Genomic DNA, 22,547 nt, shown 5'->3' with positions numbered 1-22,547 from the left:
AACGCAGCGATGGTTACTTCAGACGCGTCCAAGGCACGAGTATGATTGGTGAAACAAGAGCCTGTTATCCGACGCGTGTCTACTGGCTCACTCCTTGCACCTCTTCATCATGATCATGATAGACCGGGCTCTCTCCAAGGCCGGTAGGTGAAACCCCAACAATGAAGACTACAGCATCTTACGTTCCCAACAACCATTCGCTTTGACGATAGTCCCGCAGCCTCTCTTATCTAGTCTCCTGGGACGTCGCGCGAGTGCCAGCGCGACATGGCGTTGCAATGTTCGCCCAAGACTGATGACGAATGGTAACCATGCACATCATCGACACGGCATCGAAGCAGATATGGCCTCATTGCGATCGTATATAACCGACATTAAGTCACGATGCCTCAGTTCAATGGTCGCTTCGCCGCATCGATCTGCTTCATTAAACTCTGCCGGCTCAACTTTGCATTTGATTACTACCTCAAACGATTTCTCAAAAATACTGGGGCACTCGGCATAATCTACGATGTCAACTACGATGCCATTCGTCCCCAACCAGGTCTTAACGGCTAGCCTGAGCCCGCCGCCATGCTTCACAGCCCATCCTCAAGCTGTGATTACGTCCACCTGTCCACTATGTAAAGGGCATCCGCAAGGGTACAGTCTGTTAATTCACTCTCGAGGGAGAAGAATGATAACCGATCGAGACTGCTGACTGAACCACAGTTTTTCTCGCCGACCCGACTGTACGGCATGCAATGCCCAAGGCTTCGTACAGAAGAATTGCGACCAGTGCGTACGCTACCGAAACACGCTTCGAATGAAGGTTCAGACGGCACAAGCATGACTGGTTGACGACAACTTGAGCACTACCTGCCCGTGAAAGTTGCTCAGCCATGAGACCCACACGCTCGTCTTCTCGGCACCGATGAGAACAATTTTTTCGAACATCAGTTATCATAGCATGATTACCAACCCTCCAAAGCTTTTCTTCATCACACTCGTTCAAACCACTGCAAAGCATTGTTACCTTGAATCAAGGTCAAAGACCTCCTGTTGATGAAGAAATCACGAGTACACAAAAATAACGAAGTAAATGAAATCCTCACCTTTCCACCAGGATAGCACACTGCAAGTGATTGTGAGAATTACAAATTTCCATTCACAGTTACACGATAAGGTTGTAGGTATGTATTACAAGGCGTGTTTCAACAACTAGTACCCGAAATTTACGAAAAAGAAAAGTAGTCATGTACTTGCGCCACGACGCAAACCGAAATATTGGTAGTAGGTTAGCAGATCATCGTTTATCTCGCAAACCCAGCATCTCTGGCCGAGTACCTCCTCGAACTCCCCCCGCTATCCGGCCTAACAGGCCCAGCACTAAGCTGCCTTACCCGGCCCTCAACGACCTCATAAACACCATCGGGGAGGTACGTCTCCCGCTCGCTCTCTGTCCTCACGATACCAGCTCTCCCTCTGCCGCGTTCTTCGCCGCCGAGCATACCGGGGTAGTCGACGCTATCTCTACCAGCACCAAGATCGGGGTCGGAGCGGTGATCAACAAACTGCTGCTGGAGCGATGACTGGGATGCGGCTCTACGCGGTTGTTGACGTTGCTGCTGTTGTTGGGCGAGTAGATCGGGGTTCACGAGGCGGTTGAGCGCGTTGTTCGACATGCTTCTTGTGGAGGTGCGGGATGCTGGGCGACCGCGGGCCTCCATTGCCTCCACTGCGCTACCTGGTCTGCTTGATGATCTGCTACGCGTGGATACGGGCGCGGGTGCAAGATCTTCGGTCCACCATTCTGGGCGTACGGAGTGAAGTGAGTCTGTTGAGGTGCTGCGTGTGTGGCGGTGGTGTGGTATGGTTGGTTGATGCGTTTCCGCAGAACGGTTGTAGAGACCGAAGACGGGTGGTGGTGGCTGAGCTTGGCTCGTGTGACTCGCCATGCTGCTGGCGCTGCTGTTGCGCTTCTGTAGCTTTCTTCGCGGTCGGTTTGTGCTGGTGATGGTCGTCGTCATGGTCGTTGCTGGACTTAGTGGTGGGGAGAGGTGCAGTCGAGGGTCTACGGGTGACTCTTCTGATCTCTTTCGGCCACGGGGGATGGTGGGTGCGGCCGTCTCACCAGAGTCTGGGCTTTCCCCGTTACTCCATGGTCGCTTCTCAGTGTTGCCGCTGTTCGTGTTGCTTCCGCTGCCACTGTCGCGGCTGAGGACGCTTTCCACGAGTCTCTTGTGCCATGAGCTGTTTCCGTAGTTGAAGTTGAGTCGCTTTTCGGGATCCTTCTTTCCGAACCAAAGGGGCTCGCTTTGAGAGAAGCCAACGGCGGTGAGCCAGGGATTACCGGGCGCATCGTGGGCAAGCTGAAAGATGACATCGACCTCCTCGAGCGAGCGGAAGGCAGTCTCAGGGTAAAAGAAGTATACCAAGGGGATGATGGCAAAGTTTGTGACAGCGAAAATGATCCATGTGCGGTAGGAAATGCGCTGGAATGCGATCGGGGTGATGAACACGACACTGTCTCGGTGTTAGTTGTGCAGCTAATGCGCTGGATCCGGAGTGTGACTTACACAAAGTTGAGCAACCAGTTGGCACTTGTCGAAAGACCGTTAGCAGGGCCACGAATCCGAAGTGGCACAATTTCGACCTGGTACAACCAAGCCATACCCTGCCATCCAATAGCGAAGAATACCGAAAAGATGAACAAGAAGACGGTGCTGGCAATCCTTCCGGCTTGCATATTGCGCTCGGACCACAAGTACTGTAGGATGGTAATGAGAATCATGCATGCTGACATGCCCGAGGCACCGAACATCATGAGTGAGCGACGGCCCCAGAAGCGATCAATACCGACAACAACGATGAACGACGCAAGGAAGTAGACAGTCGCTGAGCAGGATGCCAGGAGACGAGCCAACCAGCCCTCAAAGGACATACGTGTCAAGAAGATCCATGAGAGATACTGCAGAACCAAGTTGATACCAGTGCCCTGTTGGAAAACCTGTACGAAGTATGCCAACACAACACGATGGAATCCTCGGCGCTCCTTGTTGGAAAACAAGCCGGCGCTGGAACCTTGTGCCATAATCAAGATGGCATCCTTGATCTGTAGAAACTCGTCTTTTGTCTCGAAGCTATCAGGCTCATCATCGTTCAGCGCCGCGAGTACAGTGAGCGCCTCTTGTTCGCGTCCAGTAAGAATAAGCCATCGCGGCGATTCGGGGAGGACGAATAGCATCGCGATAGCGGGTAGCGCGAACATGATCTGCAGAGCGATAGGGACGCGCCATGATGCCGAGGAACTGGTGAGGTATGCAAAGCCGAAGACGAACCAGTACGAAAGCGCGATACCGGCGGAAACAAACGCTCCTGCACTGATCATGAGAATGGTTCCTTTGCGATGCGACTTGACGCATTCTGCCTGGTACGCGGGGGCGGTGGAAGTGGTGAAGCCATTGCCTATGTTACAGCGTCAGTCTTCGTGCGGAATTTCTTCTACAAAACGTAAGAGAGCTTACCGAAACCAGCGATCGCGCGACCGACGATGAACTGTGGAAAGCTGTAGGAAGACGTCTGAATAATTTCGCCAATCACCCAAAAGGTAAGACCGAGGATGAGTGTGCGCCGACGTCCAAGCAGGTCACCGACGAAGATTGTCGCAATGGCTGAGACGATGCAGCCGAGATGCCACGTTCCGACCGTAAGACCTGTTGATGTCAGTCAGACCCTGCATGGTCCAGTACCAATCTGAGGTATTGATGCGCCCCTGAGACTTGGTTCGACATACCTGTGACCCACGCATTATGAAAAGAACTCTGGTTGACAATGTCAACCTGAGGGAATCTGTCCAAGAACTGCTGAACAGTCAAGAGACCGCCCATAACACCCTGGGCATAGCCGAAACATCTTTGACCGATCAGTCAGGACGAATAATCTACGCGACACATACGGATGGGGTAACTCACAAAAAGCAAAGCCCACACGTGATGCTAATGGCGCTCGCAAGACTGCGACCTCTGAGACCCAAGAATCTCGCCATCTTGATGAAGCCTCGATAAGTCACGCAGGGAAGCAAAAGGTTGAAAAGACCGTCCTGCGGGCTGTCAAGTGTAAGGAATAACCCAAACTCATAACAACGCAGGTATTGCAGCAAGCAGCGGCACGTCTCTTAGATTTGAGATTTGCCCATGTTGCCCGCCCGTCCAGGCGTCCTGGTCTGGCCATCAGCCTAACGTCATGCCCGCAGGATCGTCGCAAGCGTGCCGTTCGTAGGTTCATGGCATCCTTGATGTCAACATGGTCGGCTAGGCTCTGTAGAGATTAGCGAGCGTTGTGAAGATGCGCTACATGCCGCTAGACATCAAAGATACAGCCCACGACCTGTCACTCGAAGTGTAAAGATCCCAGTATCAGCTGAGTATGGAGAAGGTTCGCTTCGTAGGTTTGATTATACTTGAATTGAGGCTGTCCACGCTGTGCCAATGTCTCTTTTGGTTTCGACACGCAGGAAAGTTGGCTCTTGGGCAAACGTCATGTCGGCGAACTTCCCTAAGCGTACCGTCCGAAGCATTATGCAACCCACGGTCGAGTATCGCGACACCAAGCTGAAGACGGCTAAGTCATAGATCCAAGCCGCGCTAGAGATCGTTGCTGTCAGGTACGCGAGCTGTAACGCAAGCCGAGTGGTTCTTGGAAAAGGCCGACACACACGATCTCGATGACCGGCTGATGTCATCGACCTGTTAGCGCCGATCAGCTGAGAGATCGAGCACGTTGAGGGACCGCACAGACTTTGCATCCCACCAGTTGTTCGGGATCGAGATGACTCGTTACTAGCCGAAACGGCTGAACGCGATGAACCGTTGCATTGTTGCTATTGTTGGGTGATATCGGATGAGATGACCAGCGAATCAACGCTTGATGAGGGAACGGGAGGGAGAGTCGGAGCCTGTTGCAGGTCAAATGTCAAAGTGCTGAATAGCGATGCACGTCCTGTACTGTACTGTCGCGACTTGTGCACATGGTTTAGAATAATCGGACATGCCGTCCTAACGAACGAGCGGACAGGCTTGGCCAACGGCGAGTTCTGGCATGTGTTCGCACCCGGGGATTTAGCGCTGGGGTACGCGAGAAAGAGCGGATAAGAGTATTGATTTTTCTATTTGGCTAAGAACTTCTGGAACGCTTCCTGCTCGATAACTACACTGCCTACCGACCTCAGCTTCTTTCTGCCCTCTTTCTGCTTCTCGAGGAGCTTGCGCCGTCTGCTGAGATCACTAGCATGGAGCTTGGCGAGGACATCCTTGCGGTACGGCTTGATGGTAGCTCGCGCCACGATCCTCCTGCCGGCTGCAGCCTGTATGATGACCTCAAACATTTGTCGTTCGACATGTTCTTTGAACTTTTCGACCCATGTGCGGCCCACCTTATCAACTTGTGAGGTGTGCAGGACGCGTGACACGGCATCGACTGGGGAGCCGTTGACGAGTAGGTTGAGCTTGATGATGGAAGACCTGCGGAAGCCTGCATCCTCGTAGTCAAGAGAGGCGTAACCTTTGGTGGAGCCTTTGAGTTTGCCGAAGAAGTCGTCTACAAGATGCGACAGGGGTATGTCGTACTTCAGGATGACTTGGGTGGCAGTGAAGAAGGTAAGCTCCTTCTGCTCGCCGCGATTGGCCTCGCAAAGCTTGATGACCTCACCAAGATATTCGTCCGGCATGGTGATGGTTGCAGATACGTAGGGCTCATGGACTTCCTGCACTCTGAAATGCGCTTGGTCCTGATCGGGAAACTCATTGGGGTTGGTGATGATGGACTCGGTGCCGTCTTTCCAGATCACCTTGAAGGGTACGGAGGGCGGTGTGATGATGATGTTGGCACCATGTTCCTGACGCAAGCGGTCCTCGAAGACGGAGCAATGCAGCGTGCCCAAGAACCCCAAGCGCCAACCAGCACCCAGAGCATCGGACGACTCCTTCTGCAATGTAACGCTGCGGTCGTTGAGGATGATCTGCTGGATGCTGTCTTCGAGATGCTCGTGGAGATCCTGGTCGGTTGGGAAGGCGGAGACAAAGACCATGCTCTTGGGCTCCTCGAAGCCCGGGTAGGGCTCTACCAGCTTCTCAGATCCAATGGTGGTATAAGTGTCGCCGACCTTGGCCTCTTGCGAGCGCTTCATGCCAGGGTTGAAGTAGATGTAGCCCACCTGCCCAGCCTTGAGAACCGTCTGCGGGGTCTGGTCGGGGTACATGATGCCAACCTCGCCCACGATGTACTTCAGCTTAGTTGCGAAGGAGCGTATGGTGTCCCCAGGCCGCACCTGCCCGTCGAATATGCGCACCAGCAGGATGACGCCCTTGTATACATCGTACCACGAATCGACGAGGAGCATACGGAGAGGCTTCTTCAGATCGCCGACTGGGGCGGGTATCTTTTCGACGACGGTAGGAAGGAGGGCAGGGACATTGAGTCCGGTCTTGGCTGAGACAAGGACGGCGTCTTTTGGGTCGAGCTCGAAGGTTTCGCGCATCTGCTCAAGCACCCGCGGCGAGTCGGCATGGGGGAGGTCGACCTTATTCAGCACCGGTACCAGCGTGAGGCCTTGAGCGAAGGCGAGGTAAAAGTTGGCGACTGTCTGCGCCTGCACGCCCTGGCTGGCATCCACGAGCAGCAGGGCTCCTCCACAGCTGGCATAACTGCGCGACACCTCGGCTCTGAAGTCGACGTGGCCCGGCGTGTCCACCAGATGCAGCAGATAGTCCTGGCCCTCGTGCTTGTATATCATACTACATGTCTGCGCCTTGACGGTGATGCCACGTTCCCTCTCCACGTCAAGCTTGTCGAGAAACTGCTTCTGGCCGCCGGGCTGGATGGTGCCCGTGATCTCCAGAAGGCGGTCCGAGAGGGTGGACTTGCCATGGTCGACGTGGGCGACGATGCAGAAATTGCGGTATCGGTCGATGGGGATGTCGGCGATGCGCTTCTCGAGCTCTGACTGGGGGCGGAAGGCTTGCGCATAGTTTCTGGCGAGGGGCGGCAGGCGCTCAAGCAGGCGTGAGGTACGCGGGAAGCCAGTGCAGCGGGCAGAGGGCGTCCGCCAGCCGTGCAGAAGGCTGCTCGCAGTTCGAACGCATGATCGCATGAGTGGGCATGAGGTCGGATCCGTGCCTGGCTGCTCGTCACTCGGGTGGTGGTGTCGACGACTTTTTTGATCGATCTTATCTTATCGGCGACGGGCGGTTCCTGCATCTGCACCCAGACCCACTCCCAGACCTCTCTCATCCGACAACTCTACCCCGCAAGCATACTAGGCCTAACTCTGATACTCGGAGAGACTCGGTCATTGATTGCGCCTTCTTTGACCAGCTTTGTTGCACTATCTCGTTGCTTCCTGTTCCGCCAGGCTACGCAGGTCGCAGTTACCCTATCAACAAACCCCGTAAACAACACAACGCCAACCTTCACCGCGCCCCTGCCGCAATGTCTCAACCGAAGACCTCCTCCAAGTCAAAATCCTCCAAGAGCGAATCAAAATCTTCCAAGAGTGATTCCTCCAAGGTGCACAAGCTTGCGCTCAAGGGCTCTTCGAAAGTCGTTAACGAGTTCGTAAGTCGGTGAGGCCAAGCAACGCATTCCACGCTTACCCTGATTAGTTTGAGTACTCCGTCAACACCATCCTGTAAGCATAACGAGCAGCATTGTCGCCCAATATCTACGTCACTGACTCTGCTCAGCTTTCAAAGAGGTGTTTACCCAGCCGAGGACTTCACCGCGTAAGCTTGTTCTACACCATGACGCCAATCAGCCATTAACAAAATGTAGCGTGAAGAAATATGGGCTGACTATGATGGGTACGTGACCTGCCAATCCCGTCATCGGCCAAATTCTGACCTTTCCAGTGACTGCCGATGACCAGGTCAAGGCCTACATCAAGAAGATCATGGGCCAGCTGAAGGAGTGGATGTATGGAGGCAAGATCTCAAAGCTTGTCGTCGTCATTACGAGCAAAGAAACTGGAGAGCATGTTGAGCGCTGGCAATTTGACGTAAGCTACACGAAGTAGAGTGAAACCTAGTCTCTGACAGCATCTAGGTCCAAATTTACGGGAAGAGCGCAAAGGCGAAATCGTCCAAAAAGACGGCCGACCAAGAAAACTCCGTTCCAGAGTGAGCGAAAAGTCCCGCCGATTCGAACACATACTGACAACTACCAGTGCCAGCGAGGCATCGGAAGACAAGACCGAAGCTGAGATCCAGGCCGAGATCCAGTCTGTTTTCAGGCAGATCACTGCATCTGTGACTTTCCTACCCATGCTGGACGGAAACTGTACCTTCAACGTTCTTGTCTATGCCGACACGGACTCTGAAGTGCCTCTCGAGTGGGGTGACAGTGACGCCAAGGAGATCAAGAATGGCGAGAAGGTGCAGCTGCGGAGCTTCAGCACAAGCAACCATCGTGTGGACACTCTAGTGAGCTACAGGTGAGTGACATCATGAACTGGCTGTGGACGCGATGTACTAATCTTCTAGACTTGCCGACTAAAATCCGTCGCGTTTAAGCTTCTACCTTTCTGTGTCCTTTCCCATTTTTCTCACCTGCTCGACTTTTTCGCCCAGGCGCACGGAGTATTTGGGTCGCAGCATGTTCCAGGGTTCGATGACTAAACTCGCGGCATTTCTCAAAGCCTTCTACGCGGCGGTATCCACACACCAATGAATATCATGCAGTTGCCTTCAATTTTCATCCAGAAGTGAACCTATCCGATAACGAACACGTGCCTAGGCCAGAAGCTTCCTCTGGTACTGCTGGGCCGACGCTGATTTAGGTGGTGGGGCGGTGACTTTGTGACCGCTGTGGCTTTGAAGGCTCGTACACAACTTCCGTTCGTTCTCTTTCGGTCCATGCTTGTATTGGTGGTGCGACAGCGTTGGCATCGCAAACGCAGCGAAGTGGATTCGTCAAGCGTAGGTCCTCGGTAAGGCACGCGTTAATCTTTCCAACCTCACTTTGTATGCTGATCTAGGTTTGTTGAAACCTTCAACGAGGCGGTACTGTTGCGTTACAATGACGGACTTACGCAATTTTCTCGATGCGCGTGGCCTAAAGCCCGCAAAATACACCCGCTGTTGTGTTATAGGCGCCCCACCTCAGTGGCAACACAAATGATGCCTGGCTTTCCAAAAACATATTTGGTATAGGAGCATGGGAATCTCTTTTGGATGCGCGAACTTCTCGTTCGCAGATCATTCCCCACAAGCTATGCTCGGTGTTGCCTCATCTCACACACAGAAATGTTGTCGCACCTTCCTTCACTGATTCGCCAGGCGGTTCCGACATGTTCACACGGCTTGGGGATATCTGGTACATGTACACACTGCTACCAGAGAATCTCCCAAGCTACCGACTTTCTTAATTTGGTACGGTCCCAATGTCACTGATTTTGGCGCATCTTATCTCCATAACCAGCCTCGTTACATGCCTGAGTGCTGTATCTACTGGTTGAGGAGGGAGGAAATACCGTGCGGTAGCGCATCTGTAACAGAGCACAGGTGCGATTTCCACCACGACCCAACAAGACTACGTTTACCTGGGGTTCCATGGCACCTTGAAGCTCCAAGTTCAAGCTTATCCTGCATGGCTCGCCCAAGACAACTTCAGCACATGTTAGGCGCACCAATACCAATTGACTATCGCCACATTACACTGTTTGCATACTAAACTCGTGCAGTTGTGGCTGCACCGGTAGTCGCTTATAGAGGTGTGGATACTTTCCACCGCACGTACAATTCCTAGAAAAGGTATGCACCTCTTGAATTTCAGCTGAGTATCTCTTCTCCTCGCTAACCGCTTGGTGTTGCCGTCTTCTCAGTCGTTACCTAACATCCGTGTGCACCTTTGTCCTTTGTCGTTCAGACGCACAACTCACAGCCATTCCTCACCCTGGGTTCATATGCAAAGACGCAGAAATGGGTTTAACCGACAGACTTTTCGGAAAAGAGAGTGGTGTCTCTCGACCGCATGATGGCACTCGTGGGAGCGAGGAACCATCACCCCAGAATCCTCTCGCGCCAAAACCTCGAGCTGGCGACGAGTCACCGGCTAGCTTCACACCTATGCAGCTTGCTCCAGCTAGCGCTCACTCTGGCGTGTCTGGAAGCATCCACGGCAGTGACAGTACCGTGCACACAGATGCTGCTCGCGATGTCAAGGCCGAGATCCTGGCCAACTGGCTTCACACCAAGCAAGAGGAGCGGGTATGGACTTTTGGAGCAGCTGGTGAAGGTTGTTTTATGAAGAAGTCAAAAGGCAGCTATTCCTGCATCCCCAACGCGCTTCAAACCGATGGTACAGGTCTCTACGAAGCTGTCACCGAGTTGAACGTCCGAGTAAGTTGAGCAACTGCCAAACACCTGCTCAACGTGTTCACTAACACTTTGCAGTGCGCCATGACCGTTACCACCAGGGTCATTCAGTATGTCCTTGAACGAACTAATGGCCAGTATGTACAAATCCAGAGTGGCCTTCGTTTGCAGGTTATTCCCGATTTTGAAGCTTTGCCATACTGCCAAAGGGGCCAGTCCGCTGCCTTCGTTGCCTCACGAGGCATGCTGGTAGTGTGGCAGGACGACCCCAAGCTGACGCTCGAACGCGCAGAGTTCATCATCAATTGTTTGATGAGGATGATGTGTGGAGCTGAATACGGCTATGATGCCCAAGACTTGGAGTTGGAGAAGTCAGGAAAGAACCTCGCAATCGATATGGAAGATTACGACGACTCGCGTGATTCTGGAGAAGCCACTGGCGAGGAGGCCCGAGACATGAAATTGTGGCAGGCTGCCTACTGCGGCATGTCTATTCTTCTTCTGACCGTAGCTATCGGTTCCGGATACAGGCAAATCGCCATCGAAGAGTTCCAAGCCCCCAAGCACTGGCTTCGTCTGCTCTTCATCATCTGCTTACCTGCGCAAGTCTGGCTATCATTAGTAAGTCATATGCCTGCACTCTACGAGTTTGCTTCTGACTTTATCAGTTCTTCTTCCAAGCTCTGGTTGGCAATTTTGCCCAAATCGTTGGCCCCACCGATCAGATGAAAGAGAACAGCCGCTACTACTCTGGCAAAGCACCCAGGCGCATCAACCGTGATACCTTTGGCAAGTCGCTCCCACATGTAACGATCCAAATGCCTGTCTACAAGGAGGGTCTACGTACCGTCATTGAGCCCACCATTCGGTCACTCAAGCAAGCTATCTCTACCTACGAGCTGCAGGGAGGAAGCGCCAACATCTTCGTTAACGACGACGGAAGTAAGTGCTGCGCCAGTGCGTAATGTGAGCCACACTGACATCTGCTAGTGCAAATTCTCGGAGCCGAGGAGTCCCAAGAGCGCCAGGAATTCTATGACGAGCACGGCATTGGCTGGGTAGCGCGTCCAAGGCACGATCCTAAGGGCGAGCACGGATCAAAGCCCTTCATCCGCCCTGGAAAGTTCAAGAAGGCATCCAACATGAATTACGCCTTAAGAATCACTTGCAGGGTTGAAGAGGTCATGGCACAACATCCGCGTGAAGAGAGCTGGAGTCAGTTCGAAGAGAACGCCCTCTACAGGGAGGTCATGGAATCAGTCATGGCTGAACACGAGGGCGAGGCTTGGGCTGATGGTAATATCCGAATTGGCGACCACATTCTCCTGGTCGACTCCGACACCCGTGTGCCCAAGGACTGCCTGCTCGAAGCCGTCAGCGAGATGGAGCAGGGTCAAGAAGTGGCCATTCTACAGTACTCTTCCGGGGTCATGAACGTCACCAACAACTTCTTCGAGAACGGCATCACTTTCTTCACCAACATGATCTACACCATGATCCGATTTGCTGTCGCTGGTGGAGACGTCGCACCTTTCGTCGGTCACAACGCCATCCTGAGGTGGGAGGCACTCCAGAAGGTGGCTTATGAGGTCACAGAACGTGGACAAAGGTTTGACAAGTTTTGGTCCGAGGAGACGGTGTCTGAGGATTTCGATATGAGTCTGCGGCTACAGAGTGCCGGCTACATCATCCGGTTGGCCTCATACCAGGGTGACGGTTTCAAGGAGGGTGTATCCCTCACCGTATACGATGAGCTTGCCCGTTGGGAGAAGTATGTTTGCCCTCAACGTCAACATTGTTCAGTTGCCAACTCACATTCTCTAGGTATGCATACGGCTGCAACGAGCTGATCTTCAACCCCTTGGTCTACTGGCTCACTCGAGGTCCTTTCACCAAGCTTTTCCGCAAATTTATCTTGTAAGTAGACCTTCAGAGGTCGTGTAGTCTCGTCCGTTCTTCGGCTAACACAATGATACCAGTTCCAGCATGCCTCTCGCGTCAAAGGTTACTATCATGGCTTACATCGGTACCTACTACGCTCTCGGTTGCTCATGGGCTCTCACCATACTCAACTACTTCTTGATCGGTTTCTTCAACGGATGGCTAGATCATTACTACATCAACTCCTTCCGCGGTAAGCATCACATCATTGTTTGTCTCGCGCATCACTAACATCCATCAGTCTACTTCGCCATCATCATTGTCTTCAGTGTCCTCGGTAACATTGCCCTCGCCGTCCTCCGCTACCGCATCGGCGAAGGTTCTATCCTCGGCGGCCTCTGGACAAACATCAAATGGATCCCACTCCTAACCATCTTCCTCGGCGGCATCTCTCTACACGTCTCGCAGGCTCTCCTCGCGCATTTCGTCAGCTGGCCTCTTGAGTGGGGTTCCACCTCCAAAGAAACCGAACAAGTCAGTTTCTTCCTGGCCATCAGCAGGGTGTTGAGGAAGTTCAAGTGGAGCTTCATTTTCTGCATTGGTATGACTGCGATTATGATTACCATGGCTTTTGCTCTGCAAGAGGACTGGAGGATCAAAGAGCTCATCGCCGTTTGGCCTATGGGCACCGTGGTCGTCTTCCACTTTTTGTTGCCAATTGTGCTTAACCCGCAGCTGATGAATTTTACCTGGTAAAGGCGGCCACCGGTGCTTGGTGATACTCTGGGTTGAGGAGAGAAGACGGAAGAAGATAATAATCTGACTGTTGGTACTAATACTTGGGGTGTGTTGGACTTTTCCGTATGTGAGAGTACGACGTAGTCTTCGCCTGAAATAATGAAACACTAGAATCGACCCGCCGTGTTCGTGATTGTCTGGTCGTTCTTGGGCAATGTCAAGGCCTCCTTGTTCACCCGCACCAAGTGACGAACTTCTCGACGACAAATTCGTCTAGTCCCCACTGCCCGTTCTGCCGCCCAAATCCACTGCCTTTAACGCCGCCTTGGCTTCCGGTCGGCGATGTGTAGACTGAAATGCTGTTGGCGTGCACTTGGCCATATTCCAGTTCTCGCGACATCTTCATGAACCGCGCCATATCGCGTGTCCAAACCGTAGCATTGAGACCATATACCGAGCGATTCGCCAACGCAACAGCTTCTTCGTCCGAGGAAACGACGTATAGCGAAGCTGAAGGGCCAAAAGTCTCTTCGTCCAGAATGCGAGATGAAGGCGAAGGGTTGACGATAATCGTAGGTTTGAGCGCGATCCCACTACCAGAAGAAGCAGCGTCGACACCACCAACAAGAACCTCATCGCCCTTCTCCTGCGCATCCCGAATAACATCCTCAGCATGCCTCGCGATACCCTCTGACACGGCGGACCCAGCCGGACCCTCCATCCCCCGCATAGCATCCGCCAACAACGTCTTGAACTTCTCCGCCACTCCCTTCATCACAATAATCCTCTCAGTACTAAAGCAAATCTGCCCATGGTGCAACACAGCACCCATCCCGCACTGCCTCGCCGCCTCTTCCAAATCCGCATCTTCCAGCACAATCGCCGGACACTTCCCCCCTAGCTCCATCAACACCGGTTTAAGATACTTCGCCGCGATCCCCATAATCCTCTTTCCCACCTCCGCGCTACCAATGAACTCAATCTTGCGAACCGCATCATGCGCTATCAACGTCTCAGTCACCTCAGCCGCATCTTTCCGTCGACATTGAACCTGGTTCAACACCCCATCTGGACAACCGCTCTCGGCAAACGCTTGCGTGATGAGTCCGTGGGTTTGGGGACAGAGTTCACTCGCTTTGAAGACTACGGTGCAGCCTACGGCTATGGCACTTGCGATCCCCCTCGTTGCGAGAACGAGTGCGGCGTTCCAGGGCGCGATGCATAGGACTGGTCCGATCGGTTCTTTGAACACGAAACCTTGGGTGTTGGGTTTTTCGGTTGGGGGGATGACGCCTGTTACGCTGCTTATCTGCGCGGCGATTTCATTCAGGTACGAGATGGAGAGGTTGACGTTCTGACACGCCCAGGCTTCTGTGCAGGAGGTTTCGGCGATTTGCGCGGCGATGAGTGAGGGGGCGTGGGAGTCGTAGTAGGTGACTACGCGTTGGAGGAGGGAACGCCGGGTTGTGTGAGGGGTGGAGCGCCAGGATTTGAAGGCAGAGAATGAGGAGACTGCCGCTTGGGTTGCTTCGGTGGTGGAAGCGGAGGAGGCGTGGTGGATGGTTTTGGAGGTGCTGGCTTGGGTCACGGGGATGGTGGTTTGCGTGTGGATTGGTTTGTTGTCGATCCAGAGAGGGACTGTGGACTGAGTGTTTGAGGACATGGTGGATGGATCTACGTCGAGAACTGATCACGATTCCAAAAATCTCACAGCTCCTCGTCTCCCCGAGGCCAAATATACAGAACACAGAAACCTCACGGGCGTGTTGGCATCACCAATCAGTGCAAGGCGAACATTACGTCATCGTGAAGCCGCGTCGATCATTCTTCGGCAGATGTCGCAGCACTGCGCAGGACACACGTTGCATCGATTCGAACATCGCATGGGCCGCACGAGCGCGGTGCGACACTCGGAATATATCGCACCGGCTGTTTCCTCGCGGTCATCCTCTGCTGTCGGAGTCCTCAGCGAACAACCTCAAAGCTATCGCAATCATACCGTATACCAAAGTACAATCTCAATGACCCAGCCCGAACCAGGACCAGACCGCAGTCTGAGTCAAAGGCGCACTCTATTCTTTCGGTATGGAAAGGCTGCACGGGTGGTGAAGGGGCGGCTGCGGGTGCGGGTGCGGGTGGCTGGTAGACCGGTAGCGCTTCGGAGATGCGCACCTAGCTAAGGTCAAGCCCCGTCTTCGTTTCCTGTATCAGCGCCCCTGGAATCGTCCATGTACTTGGGGGCCATGTGTACACACTCAAATCTACCCACGGCATCCCGAGGTCTCTTGTCTCTTGCTTCGAGAGACAGCATTTGCGAAGCCAAAACAAACCATGCGGGCCGGCCCCTAACCGCCGCCTTGGTGGGATCGTGAACCTGAGCCAACCTGGAGTAGTCAACAACACAGCCCTCCATGCAGACGATACGGTTCTGCTCAAGCCACGTTTTCTTGGCTTCCCCTGCATGTGTTGTGGACTACACTGTCAATAAATATGTTGCAGTGCGTCTCTCCGCCTTGTTCATTCTTTTCGCAGAACCTGAGGTTTATTGCGCTTTTGTTAATAGGCATCAATTGTCATGGCCGATGACCCCGCCGCAGCGCCATACCATTATTTACCCATACCTCCAACCTCAAAGTGTATACGCGTTCTCGATGTCGACGCAGCGTCGACTGAAGCAGCCGCTGTAGTTGGCCTTCTCCGTATCGTGGACCTAGAAACCTCTCCCGACTTTACCGCCATCTCCTACGTTTGGGGCTCACCGAAGGATAATCGAATCATTACATGCAGCGGCGTAGATATCGTCGTTTCTGTCAATGGCTATTCAGCGCTGCAGCATCTACGAGCGCGCCTCGGAGCTTTCACAATATGGATCGATGCGGTCTGCATCGATCAAAAGAACACGAAGGAAAAGGAGCACCAGATTCCGCTGATGGGTGACATATATTCGCAAGCTGCGACTGTGTATGTGTGGCTGGGTGAGGGTAATGAGAAAAGTGATCGCGCAATCAAATATATGGAAACCGCTGGCTTCTTGGATTATTTCCAGGCGGAAAGCGGTGATACTAAAACTCCCAAAGCTGATTACGGGCGCCCATTCCTCGCAGCCTGTTCTGCTACTATAGCACGTTGGAGCTTGATAAGGCACCCTTTCGTGTTTCATGGTGAGCCTTGTGACATCAAATTCGTATCCACGCTGACCTGTGAAGACTCTGTCGGTACATGGCGGGGCCCTCTGAGCCCTATAATTCTCCGGTTGTGTAGCAGAGATGCGAAATATGCAACCGAAGACGACCTATTGGATCTGCTACAGCGGGATTGGATTAGCAGACTCTGGACCTACCAAGAAATCCTTCTCGCTTCCAACCCGGTTATAGTTTGCGGTAGCACTCACATCTGTTGGAACAGATTCGCAATCAGTCTGATCTTTTTGGCTACTGCGAGCCCTCGTCTCGGGTCGTATATGTGCCCTTGGAAGAGGGTTGCTATGAGTAGACAGGATATAAATCCGGACTGCGTAAATTCGGACCCTGCAAGCGACTCCTCTCTGGAAGGCTATGCAGAATTTTCGAGACGCATGTGCCGACTTCACCGCCTGACCGATCGGATAAGTTTCTGCTTTCTCGGTTTCTTACTCGCTTTCCTGCTCTGGTCCGCCTTCCTTGGCTCCAATCCTCACGAACGCAAGGTGATTTTCGCCGTTTCATTGACAGCCGTCTTTATCATTCTCGTGATGATGGTACGTCTGGTCTTGTTATCGTCCCCGCGCGTTTTGTATCGCAACGAAGAACGCCAAACCAATGTGAATGATCTCATTGACGGCGTTTACACTCGAGATGCCACAGTGTCAAAAGACATGGCTTTTGGCCTTTGGGCCATCTTGCAACGTCGCACCCGGCACCCCCTGCCCCGGGTAGATTATGGAGAATCCAAGGAAGCGATCTACCTTTCGTTCTCTCGGCTTCTTGTCCAGATAACAGGGTCACCACATCTAGTCTTGATCGCTGCAATGAACAACATGAAGGGGCAGCCGTCTTGGGTGCCGGATTGGACGCCCAATGAACACCGAGAAAATAAATGGGGGGATATCGAGCGACTCATTCGCTCTAACCACGTCACCAGGGGTGACAAGAGCTCGTGTCCGTTCGGCATAAGCAAACATTGCGATCTTGGTGATGTTGACCGGACACGAGTTCTTGCCGCCCCTGGTGAAGTTGCAGACGATACGGATCGCGGAAATCTAGGAAATATACGCATCTCCATGGTGGGCGATCATGCGATATCAATACATGGTCGTCGACAGGGCGTAGTCGTTGCAACCTTCAACTTCTACAAGACTCAGTCGTCGTACCAGCAAGCCGAATATCGTAAACACATTCACAACCTGGGACGATTGCTCCAAATTCTCGAGACAACAAACATGAATTTGCCATTCTATGGACATATCGGCACTTTTGCTCAATTCGACTGTTGGGAACGCTTCATATGCAGACACAGACGCAAGGAGGTCTCGGCGCTTTTTTCCCTTTTACGAGATGGCTCGCGTTGGGGAACTTCGAAGGCCACAGACCATAATTTACTCAGTACCCACATCGCCGTGTGCAACGCTCTAGCAGACGACTCAACAATACTGTTCCAGGGGTCCAACCCGGGACCGCTCGGACGACCCAGCATAGGCGAGTGTCGACGAAACGTCAAGCCAGGTGACCTCATTATCCGATGTCCAGGTGTTGAGATACCGATAATCGTCCGGCCCTGCTTTGATGGCAGGAACGGTGTTCAAATCAAGAGCATTGCCTTTTCTCCTCAGTGGTCAAATCAGACGAAATTGCGCGAGCGATTGCGTCACGTGCTTTCGAGGACGTTGCAGCCTCATGGATCTGTTCAGTCTGAGCTTGAAGAGTTCCATGTGTATTAAACTTCTGTTGGCTGTTCATCGGAAAAGCTCGCTTTATCCAAACATATGATTCAAATCAAGAATCTGGTTTTTTTTGGATGTTGAGTACAACTAGGAAAGTGCTCTGGAGACTTCATCGACGAACCAGAGCTGGCAATATCAAGAAGTTATTGTTCATGTATTAACGGTGTTTCGTCTGTATGTTATTAGCTCATCAATTAAATCAGTGGATCGGGATTGAGGTGAGGTATTGGAGGTTGTGGTAGTGTGCTGTTTCGCGTTTAGTCCGAATTAGGCAACTTCACAAAAGCCGTCGATTGCGCGGGTCTGCTTTATTACCACGCGCCGTCTGAACGCACCCCCGTCCAAACACGAACTTCGCGACCCCACCGTTCCTCCACACACCCATCTCAACCACCATTATGATCTCGTGCAAAAGTAGTGCCTCGCAAGCTTGCGCATAATATGGAAGATCGTAAATACACATGGATCAAAGACTAACGTCGTCGCTGAGTCCTGCGGCAACATTCCCGTCGACTTCCGCCCTTCTGCACAGCCATACGCCCTCATCTACCGCGCAAGGGCGGAGCCACGAAGACCGTAGAACGCCTTAAGATGACATATCCAGGCTTTTTCAAGGTCAATGGAGACCGCTATAATGACGGCTAACCTCTGAATAACTTACACGGCTAGGCCTTCCATCTGCAAGTCGCCCTAGGAGCCCTTCGCCTCGAACCTGTCACGATGAAGCAGAAGACGCTCGAATGGGCTGGCTATCCCGCCAACTGGTGTACAGCCTGCATGGGCGGGTGGCCAGAAACACATGAGGACCTGCCTTTCGGCTTCCTCACCCTCCCTTCCGAACCTGCGATGAACGCCGCTGGTCGGACTTCAGACCACCCGTTCAAAGACCTCCGCTCAGCCCGTCGCGTGCGCCAACGATCGAAGAGATACCCTGAGCGTATCTACAGCGGCAACAAGCGCCGTCGCAATGACAGATATCGCCTCGCACGAGAGAATCAGCTTCGGCACGAGTCCAAACGGGTAGACATTCAAGAATGGGAAGACGACTGCTACGACAAACGGGCACACAAAGTAAACATGGAGCACATGGACGACATAGAAGCCTACGAACTCTTCGGCAAAAACGCCCACATCTTCGAAGGCACAGCCGAGGGCGAAATCATAACAGGCGAAGACTTTGGCACCTGGGCACGACGCCGCATCGCGGAGATGCAGCGCGTCAAAGAGCGCCGTATACATACCTACGGCAAACCCGCAAGCCCCACGCCGCTATCCATCCTCCCGCACACCATGCGCGACGACAGGCGATCCGGTCGCGTCAGCGCTACCATACCTACCGCGCCCTTTGCCAAACCCCACGAAACAACCCTCCCCACCACCCTCTCTGAAATCCGCGCACACGCCACACTAACTTGCCTTCTCACACTTCCTAAAATACTCAAACAACGCTGTCGTAGCCGTAACGAACCTGCTCTACCTTCCATTCGAGGCTTCTGGTGGTGGGGCGAGTATACATGGCAGTGGCATAGAAACATGTCTGGGTGCTGGTTTCTTGGCTGCGGATATGAATGCTCAGAGTCGTGTGAGGGGTCTTGTGCGTGTTCATGCTGGTGCACTTTGGATGGGGAGTGTGCTTGTGCGGAGTTTGGGGTGGGGACGGAGTGGGAGGTGCCGGCGCCGGAGGAGGTGCAGAGATGTAGTCTTGTTGAGTGGGTTAGGGGGGAGTCGAGGGGGAGGATGGAGGAGGATGAGAATGCCATGAGAAGGCAACGAGATAGGGTGGAGGAAAAGAAGCTGGATGTGGATGACCGGGATTCGGACGACAATCTCAGTGACTGTGAAGATGACTGGCAAGATGAATATGTGATATTGAAGGAAGAGCAGGATGGAAGTGAGACGTGGAGTATTGTCAGTGGGGTAGATGAGAATTACTTTGATCACGACATTGAACGGGGTGGTCAAACAGCGTAGGGAACGATACCCAGCTATGTAAATGCAACTTGACAAACAGTAGTCTGATTCGGTGCGTGCGTAGTTCCTATACATCTAAGTCCATCAGACGTCTAACTTCTTCTCATCGATCATCCCACCCTTTGCCCTTTCCGCTCTCTCAGCAGCTTTCCTCTTTTTCGCGTCCACTCTTTCCCTGTCCTCCCTCATCTGCCTAATCAACGCGCTCTTCTCCCTGATCTTGTGTCCGTAGAGGTAGAAGACTACCGGGATAGGTATGAGCGCAAACTCAATCAGCGACAGCATTGTCGCACTCCAGTGTGGACCAAGACTCTGATACATCTTTGGACCTGCGAGGGGCAGAGCACCGCCCATGGCGGATCGCAAGACGGCGTTTCCAGCGAGAGCGGACGCGGCGTAGATGCCGTAGGAGTGAACGAGGTAGTTTGATGCGTAGATGAAGACGCCGCAGTTTCCCGCGCCGAAGGGTATGCCGGCGATGAGGGGGAAGATCCAGTGAACGTTGGGGGTGCATGTCCTATATCCATGTTAGCATAGACGATGTCGAAATGAGGGGGCTACATACCAAGCGAAGATCATCTCGCCGACAGGAACGCATACCGCAGCGATGACGACCACACTGACCATAGCCTCTGGGTATGGCTTGCCAGTCTCTGGGTCTTTCTTATGACTGTTGATCATACGACGAAGCAGAGGTTCCGATGCTATCGTGATGACACCGCCAATGCCAATACCCATATAACCCAACCCAACAAGTCCAGGCGACCAACCTCGCAGCTCACCAAAGACGATGGGGTACGACACGAAGCACAGATACAAGACTCCGTAGACCAGTGCTATGTATACGTCCCAGAAGATGCAGATCGGTTCGTTGACCGCCATACTAAGCGGCCGATAGAGGTTCTCCCGTAGTAAAGGCCAGAAAGCCTTCTTCTCATCGTAACGAGAGTAGTATCGGGGGTCGGACGTTTCTTTGCGCTTCTTTGCTGACTTGGCGCGGAGAATCGCTGGTTTGTATGTCTCAGGGATCAGGAACACCATGAACCAGGATGCGCCAGAGCCGATCATGACAACCCAGTTCGTCCACCGCCAGCCTAGGGCTTGGAAGACGAAGCCGCCGACAAGGGGACCAAAGACCGGACCGTTCATTGGCCTAAAATTTCGATTGGTGAAGTCAGTGCATGTCTCACACGTAGTTCGTACATGAGGAATCTTACCCTAAAGACCATATCGAGAAGGCCAGTGCGCGATAGTCTTCTTTGGATATATCGGAGACTGTGCCTGGGGCATTGGAAATCATAGCCGCACCCGCGATGGCACCAAAGAAGCGCATGACGAGAATCTGTGCTAGGTTGTTGGACAGAGCGCATGGTATGACCAGGATCGTAAAAGCGGCGACAGCGATTAGGTAGACAGGTCTCCTGCCGTACATCTCACTAAGCGGTGCCAGTAGCAGTGATCCAATCGCCAGACCACACAAGTAGGTTGTTATCCCCAAGATCACCAGCGTCTTCGACCGAATGCCGAAGGTCGCCATCATGCCCGGTATACCACTTGTGTAACTTGTCGAGTACATAACTACGACCAGTGTCGAGAAGCTCATGAAGAAGATGACAACAGCCTTCCTCAACATGGGCCACTCCTCCGGGTCTTCTCCATCCTCGTAGTCGATTTCGAAGCGCGGGTCTTGCGTCGCGTTCGTTGTGACAGTTGTGATCGCATCCTCCTTATCGCCAGGCCATGAGTGCCCTGTATTCCTACTCCATGTATGATGTATCGACGGACGTTGATCTACTACCGAGTTGATCGAGTCGGAATGCGTCGACGCTGAGGAGATGGAGGCGCGGTCGTCTTCGATTTCGACGTCTTCGATTACACGGGACTTGTCTGAAGTGTACGACCTGACTGATGGTGGTGTGTTCCGTGTATGCGTGCCTGATGTCGTTCCCACGGCCGTGTCTTTGGCAAAGTTACTGTGCGACATGGTGCTGACGTCGGCGCCGATGAGAATCCCACGCTCAACCAATAGCGAATGCGTACCCACGAATAAGCTCCCGCTGTTTGTTTATAGTAGCCTAAACACAGTATATGAATAATTGCAACGAGTGCGCCTCGAGCCAGCTAGTGGTGATGCGTGTAGAAACTCATCCACAACCTCCAATGTCGCGCCTTGGAGCTCGAGATGGGCTAGTCGCGCGCGCCCTTTCCACCTCCATGGTGGCGATGATTAATCTAGCGGGAATAAACCCACAAGGCATAGCGGTGATAATTGGAAGGAGCGTAACCGAGGCAGGCAGGTGCTGCAGCCGATATGCCGTTTACGGATGAAGTTTGCCCTCCATGGGACTGCGAGATCGGCTGAAGCTAGCCGCTGTCGTTCGACGGCTTCATTGGGGGTTCGCAGAAAATGTAGGAGATGCGATTGGAGCAGAGAGGTAAATGCACCGAGAAATCTGAATGTCAGACAAGGGAGGGGAAGGCGCTATGTAGCTAGCTAGGGAGCTAGGCAAGGGGCCGGGTAAATGCGATTGTAATGCACGCGTCGTCAAACCTCTCACCACCACGCTTCCTTCAGCTATAGAGTCTACAACCTCATCATGCATTATCATGAAGCTCCCACAGACTTGCGCCCAACTACCGTTGATGCGCTGACAGGTAGAACATGTCAACAATCTGCCGCTGTCTACTTC

The 22,547-nt window shown here is 53.0% G+C and overlaps 8 protein-coding genes across 8 annotated transcripts; 4 read left to right on the top strand and 4 right to left on the bottom strand.

Annotated features, from left to right (window-relative positions):
* Positions 1-1,171: 1,171 nt before the first annotated feature.
* BKA58DRAFT_469476 (uncharacterized protein) lies at positions 1,172-4,055 on the bottom strand. Its single transcript, XM_046175148.1, has 5 exons — positions 3,954-4,055; positions 3,776-3,894; positions 3,507-3,695; positions 2,559-3,447; positions 1,172-2,505 (listed from the first exon to the last, which is right to left on the bottom strand). The coding sequence occupies exons 1-5, from the start codon at positions 4,025-4,027 to the stop codon at positions 1,293-1,295; spliced, it is 2,484 nt and encodes an 827-aa protein (XP_046025306.1). The 5' UTR covers positions 4,028-4,055; the 3' UTR covers positions 1,172-1,292.
* Positions 4,056-5,111: 1,056 nt separating this feature from the next.
* On the bottom strand, positions 5,112-7,169 carry BKA58DRAFT_385093 (P-loop containing nucleoside triphosphate hydrolase protein). The gene has a single exon (XM_046170336.1). The coding sequence runs from the start codon at positions 7,127-7,129 to the stop codon at positions 5,147-5,149; it is 1,983 nt and encodes a 660-aa protein (XP_046025305.1). The 5' UTR covers positions 7,130-7,169; the 3' UTR covers positions 5,112-5,146.
* BKA58DRAFT_385092 (HORMA domain-containing protein) lies at positions 7,170-8,767 on the top strand. Its single transcript, XM_046170335.1, has 8 exons — positions 7,170-7,593; positions 7,641-7,666; positions 7,722-7,760; positions 7,810-7,838; positions 7,887-8,032; positions 8,080-8,153; positions 8,201-8,467; positions 8,517-8,767. The coding sequence occupies exons 1-8, from the start codon at positions 7,468-7,470 to the stop codon at positions 8,527-8,529; spliced, it is 720 nt and encodes a 239-aa protein (XP_046025304.1). The 5' UTR covers positions 7,170-7,467; the 3' UTR covers positions 8,530-8,767.
* Positions 8,768-10,178: 1,411 nt separating this feature from the next.
* Positions 10,179-13,093, top strand: BKA58DRAFT_457900 (glycosyl transferase family group 2-domain-containing protein; the record flags this gene model as incomplete). Its single annotated transcript, XM_046174648.1, has 7 exons — positions 10,179-10,373; positions 10,488-10,970; positions 11,018-11,291; positions 11,340-12,120; positions 12,174-12,266; positions 12,329-12,483; positions 12,532-13,093. Coding segments are annotated over 7 exons (2,436 nt in total), but the record flags the coding sequence as incomplete, so codon positions are not given.
* BKA58DRAFT_176865 (Aldehyde/histidinol dehydrogenase) lies at positions 13,050-14,782 on the bottom strand. The gene has a single exon (XM_046165301.1). The coding sequence runs from the start codon at positions 14,629-14,631 to the stop codon at positions 13,201-13,203; it is 1,431 nt and encodes a 476-aa protein (XP_046025302.1). The 5' UTR covers positions 14,632-14,782; the 3' UTR covers positions 13,050-13,200.
* Positions 14,783-15,543: 761 nt separating this feature from the next.
* On the top strand, positions 15,544-18,150 carry BKA58DRAFT_361257 (heterokaryon incompatibility protein-domain-containing protein; the record flags this gene model as incomplete). The annotated part of the gene is made up of 2 exons (XM_046168777.1): positions 15,544-16,129; positions 16,175-18,150. The coding sequence occupies 2 exons, from the start codon at positions 15,544-15,546 to the stop codon at positions 17,881-17,883; spliced, it is 2,295 nt and encodes a 764-aa protein (XP_046025301.1). The 3' UTR covers positions 17,884-18,150.
* Positions 18,151-19,896, top strand: BKA58DRAFT_385086 (uncharacterized protein). Its single transcript, XM_046170334.1, has one exon. It carries the CDS (start codon positions 18,607-18,609, stop codon positions 19,855-19,857), a length of 1,251 nt encoding a protein of 416 aa, XP_046025300.1. The 5' UTR covers positions 18,151-18,606; the 3' UTR covers positions 19,858-19,896.
* On the bottom strand, positions 19,897-22,296 carry BKA58DRAFT_361251 (major facilitator superfamily domain-containing protein). The gene is made up of 3 exons (XM_046168776.1): positions 21,075-22,296; positions 20,423-21,010; positions 19,897-20,374 (listed from the first exon to the last, which is right to left on the bottom strand). The coding sequence occupies exons 1-3, from the start codon at positions 21,839-21,841 to the stop codon at positions 19,942-19,944; spliced, it is 1,788 nt and encodes a 595-aa protein (XP_046025299.1). The 5' UTR covers positions 21,842-22,296; the 3' UTR covers positions 19,897-19,941.
* Positions 22,297-22,547: the final 251 nt, after the last annotated feature.

This window comes from Alternaria rosae, assembly GCF_020736505.1.
Source record: "Alternaria rosae strain MPI-PUGE-AT-0040 chromosome Unknown BKA58scaffold_5, whole genome shotgun sequence".
Classification (NCBI taxonomy): Eukaryota; Fungi; Ascomycota; class Dothideomycetes; order Pleosporales; family Pleosporaceae; genus Alternaria; species Alternaria rosae.
Note: the sequence above shows the minus strand (reverse complement) of the source record. Positions and strands in the feature narration are given on the sequence as shown.